At 28.7% G+C, this 5,716-nt stretch overlaps 1 protein-coding gene across 2 annotated transcripts; it reads left to right on the top strand.

Annotated features, from left to right (window-relative positions):
• Positions 1-316: 316 nt before the first annotated feature.
• LOC108461925 (uncharacterized) lies at positions 317-3,468 on the top strand. 2 transcript variants are annotated; one of them, XM_053024280.1, is made up of 7 exons: positions 317-446; positions 1,210-1,313; positions 1,449-1,511; positions 1,712-1,759; positions 1,894-1,947; positions 3,015-3,072; positions 3,156-3,468. In XM_053024280.1, exons 2-7 carry the CDS (start codon positions 1,248-1,250, stop codon positions 3,197-3,199), a joined length of 333 nt encoding a protein of 110 aa, XP_052880240.1. In that variant the 5' UTR covers positions 317-446; positions 1,210-1,247; the 3' UTR covers positions 3,200-3,468. The 2 variants fall into 2 exon arrangements, with proteins under 2 accessions (XP_052880240.1, XP_017617397.2); XM_017761908.2 differs by lacking the exon at positions 317-446 and adding an exon at positions 803-922.
• Positions 3,469-5,716: the final 2,248 nt, after the last annotated feature.

The raw sequence follows: 5,716 nt of genomic DNA, 5'->3' as shown, positions 1-5,716 counted from the left end.
AGTTTTTATGTGTTATAAATTATATAGTACATTACGAACGTAAAAAATAGCTCGAACTTAGTCGGGCTCAAGTCTTAATATTTTTAAATGGGTTTATTTTTTTCCCAAACCTATTGTTTAAATTAATAATTTTATTCAAGCGCTCCTAAATTTCCCGCTTAGGCTTTCGGATACACATATCTAGTTGCAAGACATTTAATTATTCCATAAAAACATAAATTATTTGTACATATAAAAGGGGGTAATTTGAAACAAATAGATAAATATTGGTGGCAAAATTAAAAAGAATCTAAAATATTCATGTATTATCATAAATAGATTAAAATAAAACAACTCCACCGAAAATTTCAACAGTCCTTTTATATTTGTATTTTTTTTTCAAACGCCATTTTTCAAATCTTTTCCTTTGAATTTCCGATCCCTTCAGAGTGCTGAAAAATATTCAGGTACTTCGGTATTTTTCAATTTCGCATTTTATTTCCTCCGATCTTTGAATTTAGTTCCAATTTATCGTCATTTATTTGCTGAATTAACTTGTAAAATAATTTTTAGCACCTAGGGTTTTGTTTTTTTATGTAGGGTTGTTTTTAATTTTAGTTGGAGAATATATTGTGGTTTGATTGCCTGTTAGGTTTTGATATTCATAGGGTTTTTAATTCGAATTTCTAGCTTAAGTAAGGACCTCATTTCTTCTGCCTCATATTAATTAAATTTAATGGTTAGTATTTGTAAAATTTAATGTAATGTAAGTTTTTCACTGTTGATTTTTGGCATGTTATTAATTGCAAAATATTTGGTATTTGGGGGTTTTTCATTGTTACTGCAATTATATAATTGGTTTTGATGCAGAACATATATGCTTCAGCAAGTCAATATTTATGGATGGGATACTTGTATTTTAAGCCTGGAAAGTCATTAATAGGTTGAATAAATACTGCTTATAATTTTTGTTCAATTTTTTTCTTGAATTTTGGTGAACTCCTTTAGTAATTATTTGGGGCTTGTTATGTTACGAATTGGTACTGAGTAGATATGGATATTCTCTGAGAATTTTTTTTACTTGCATCAAAGCCTTTTTTATGATGTTTGCCTCGTCTTTACAAAGATTTTGTATTTTGTTTTCTACCTAGTTTTTTTTCGTGCTGCCTAATTTGTTGAACTTCTAGCATTAGTGAAGTTTTTATGCAAATTTTTTGTGTGCTGTCATAGGTGCTATTGGCTGGGGTTTACAAGGAGCTACGTCAGGCATGGAGGATGCCAAAGAGCAAATCGTACAGGAGTCCAAAAATTCCAAGCCACCATCTCAAGATGAGGTTGTGTTCTTATCTTGGTTCATTGTGGAATATTTGATTGGTTAAAGATCTTAGCTATGTACAGGATTAAAATTTCATTCTCAGGAGTTCTATAGTTGCTTTTGATTTACTTATTTCATTTTATGTATATTTTAGGAGGCAGCTATAAAGAAAAAATATGGAGGGATTATTCCCAAGAAACCACCACTAATCTCTAAGGTAAACTCTTGGAAAATTGAAAAGTTTTGGGTTCCTGGATCATGCTTTCTTTTTTGGGGTATATTACAAATTGGGGGAGGGGATGCCAACAACAAGGGTTGAACCTTGATCATTGGGGTGCCAACAAGAGCCTTAACCACTACTTCCTTATGCTGTTGGCTCGTGCTGTTTCTCATCTAACTTTTTCATTTTGATCTCAGGACCATGAACGTGCCTACTTCGATTCTGCTGATTGGGCACTTGGAAAGGTATTTTAATGATTCCCTCCACCCTGCTGCAAATCCTTTCTTTTTTATGTCTTTTTATTTTAGCATGGCAATGGTAATGACTCCAGATTAACCTGAAGTTTTCAATATCTTTTAATGCTTTTCGATGCTAACAGCAAGGTGTTGAGAAGCCCAAAGGACCACTTGAAGCCCTCCGTCCCAAATTACAGGTATTAATTCTATGCTTGTAAAAAAATATTTAATATAATATTCCCTCGTGTAATCAAATTTGACTTCTTGAACTAGATACTTTGGTCCAGATCTCATGGAAAAAACATGGCAAGAATTTTTTATATAGTTATGCAGTTTAAGAATTGTAGTAAACTTCTCTGATTAGGGAGATAAACCCAGTAGCTACTTCTTTGCTAATGCTGCAAGATGGGTCTGTTCAATGAAAGCTTAAATCAGTTTGGTACATTTTTGTAGGATTCTCTAGTCAGCCAAAAGTTAAAATCAATTCATTGTTCTTTAATAAGACTTTAATTTTGTCACATATAGGCCTAGTTGTTTCAGAAATAGTAAACAAGCTTTACTAGAACTTTTACATGTATGGAGGAGCAAAAGGGTTTGCAATATGTAGACCCTCTAAGACCTTTAACTACTGGAGCAAAGTGCTTTCTTTTATTGGTTCTGCATGTGCTAGGTCTTTCCACGTTATGTTAAACTGAATCACTGGCAATTGTGTCATTTGGATTTTTGGATTATTTGCTTTATGATTTAATATTTATGATGATGTAAGAAATTTTGTAACCTAGCATTTGCATTAACATGACCTAAATTTTTACGTTCAGCCAATACCTTTATTATGTCCTTTATTTGGTACTGGATTGACACGAGGATATTGGTTGTTTCTTCTGCATAATTAATTTGGCTTGTATGTCATGCTGAGCATCTGTCTGGTGATTTTTTCCTGGAGCAAATTTATGATTTCTTATACAAGATATATCCAGAGCCATGTTGTAATGATGATTTTTACGCAGTTCATGTTTGCAATTTCAATCCTTCACTTTTAGGAAAGAGAAAAATGAAAGGATTTGAGGATGATATATTGGTTGTAGACTTGTAGGTTACTTTTTCTTCCTGTTCTTTTTATTCCTGATACATGTTTTGGAAGTATAGCAGTGATAAATCGTATTAGTTCTTCTATCCTATATCCTTGTTCTGCGAGTTATTCTCTTTTCACACAATTTGTATAGTCCTCTTACAATGCTAATGATTATTTTTTCTCTTTTTTCAGCCAACACAACAACAAACACGATACAGGAAATCTCCTTGTGCCCCAGCAGATGGTGCAGGTATTTATGCCTAGTTATTGACATAGCAAACTCCTAGGGACATGGCGCTTAATCAAAATTCTATCGATCATGGCATTATGTAGGTGGAGGGAGTGCTCAACCAGAGGGTGGGACTGCCGACGAATGAGAAACTACCCTTAATTGTCTGATCTTGTGAGGACTATTGTTTGTTACTCTAATATCCAGATAGGTAATGAATAATTTTAAACTGTTTCCATGAATAAAAACTTGATGAAAGATGTTTTAATTTTAGTTAAGTTCGACAAGTTACAACATTTATGCAGCTTGAGAATTGTGGGAACTTAAAATGTCTATTGTTCCAATGTTTTTTTTTTTTTTTAATCTAATGTGGAACATTATTCTTCGTGATATGAGAATCTTCCCCTTTTATTCTCACAGTATGCTCCTATGTTAGGTTTTTTGCTTCTTTGTTCTATGGAAAGTGAAACAGTCATTTCACATTTACATGGCATTTTAAAGGGTACATACACTTTTTTGTTTTTTTTGCTTTCCATTATATATTCTAAATTAACCCAGTAGCTTGTATTATGCAAAAGGTTTATGGTAATCTACTTGGCTTTGGTGCCACTTTGTGCAAGTTTTGTCTGTTTTTCCAAAGCAATTGATTTGTTTTTAGGCTAAACCCTCAAATATGAATCTTTTTTAAAGTTAATAAATAAGGATTTTTCTTGTATTTCAAGTTCCAAAATTATGTTTTAATTTTCGAATAACATATGATTCGGTTATACGTCAACATTCATTTAATTTTGTACTACTAATTGGAGTGAATGGGGTGAAGTGTTGTTTGAGCACATTTGAAAAAGCTTGGTGTTTATGTGAGCATCTATTGAAAAGTTTTTCCTTAATCTGAACATTTGGCTTTATTTTTAATATCACAAGGCATATTCCCTTTTTACATGTATTTTTCTCTCCATATGCCAGCATGAGCATACATACATACATATAAACATATTTATATGGATACAGGGGCGTAGCCAGGGGGCTGGCATGGGCTCGGCCCCCCTAAAATAGAAAATTTTATTATAAGCCTTTGAAATTTTTTAAAAATTTTAAATTAGTAAAGGTAAAATTGCACTTTATCTTTCCTAAAATTATAAAAATTTAATTTAATCCTTTATAAATTATAAAAATATAAACTATAAAAAATTAATATTTTATCCGGCCCCTCTGGCTTCGTCCCTGTTTGGATATGAAAGAAGTTTCATATTTTAATTTGATATTATTTATTAATATTTTATGCTTTAGTTCAAATATTGAGTACTGTTCAAAAATTGTGTTAATAGGTTGAATTGAATTTCTTTTCAGAATAAAAAAGGACGAGTTCAGTTCAATTTGGATTCTTTTGGATTTTTAAATTGTTCATAATTTGGTATGATTATCCGTTTTTCTTATTAATTTTTATATTTATTTTGAAATTTTGCTTTTATGCTTTTAAAATATTCTTCGATAAAGTTTCAAAATTTATATATATATATATATATATATATATATATATATATTTCAAATAAAACAATCAGTAACATTTATATGGCGCCTTTTAAAAAATATTTTTATATAAAACTTTTTAACTTATTTTTATTATTTTATTTATAAAATATTTATTTTACATCTGAAAGATTGAATAAAATACTTGTAATTTTTAACTTATATTTCATAAACGATTTAAACATTCAAATTCAAATTCAAATTAATTTATTTTTAATTTCTTGAATTTTTTTCTCATCAGTTGAGTTTATTTATTTTTAATTTAGAGGAAATATAAGGAGGGTTGATTCAGTGAATGCTCACGTAAATGCAAAGCATGTATATATATCTTAGAATATAATACATTTATAAATTACACTTTTTAATAAAGTAATTAAAAAATAAAATTAATATAAAAATAAATGATGCTTTTGTCCTAAATTCAATTATCATTGAATGCCCATTTTATAATTGTTATTTAAAAAGATGAAAACATTCTCAAAACTTTGTAAAATGTAAAACAATGATATTTTAAGTTGATATTGAGTTCCCAAATCAATTAAGTGTTCAATATATAAATAGAAATCTTATCACATGTATATGCTTGTGAATATGTATGTTTAAAATGATATATAATAAATAATAAAAAATGTAATTAAGAGTTAATTAATAGTAATTAATGAATTACGATGCGATATTAAAATTTAAAAAAAAGAGATCAAATTGTGAATAAAACAAAATTTAAACATAATAGCACACAAATTAAGAAGACTAAATGACTATAATTATTTATCATTATTTTATCATCAATCCACGAGTTGGTGTTAATTTAATTTGTGATACTATCTCAACTAACAATATTATTAATACACACAAATATATAAAAATATACAGAACAAATATATCGATATATCTATTAAAGTTACGTATAAAAACAAAAAATTATCTTTAGTTCAAATCTTATTATAAGTAATTTTTTTATGAAAAAATAAAATACAAACTCTCACATAATCATATAATCATATAACTTGGCAAATAAAATTATTTTCTTTTTTGATCATTCTTGCGACATAATTAATAGTTGACACAAACTCAATAAATAACTTAAATAATCGAATAGATAGATATATATGAGGTTAAGTTTTAAAAATTATAATAA

The sequence above is a fragment of the Gossypium arboreum genome, chromosome 13 (assembly GCF_025698485.1).
Source record: "Gossypium arboreum isolate Shixiya-1 chromosome 13, ASM2569848v2, whole genome shotgun sequence".
Classification (NCBI taxonomy): domain Eukaryota; kingdom Viridiplantae; phylum Streptophyta; class Magnoliopsida; order Malvales; family Malvaceae; genus Gossypium; species Gossypium arboreum.
Note: the sequence above shows the minus strand (reverse complement) of the source record. Positions and strands in the feature narration are given on the sequence as shown.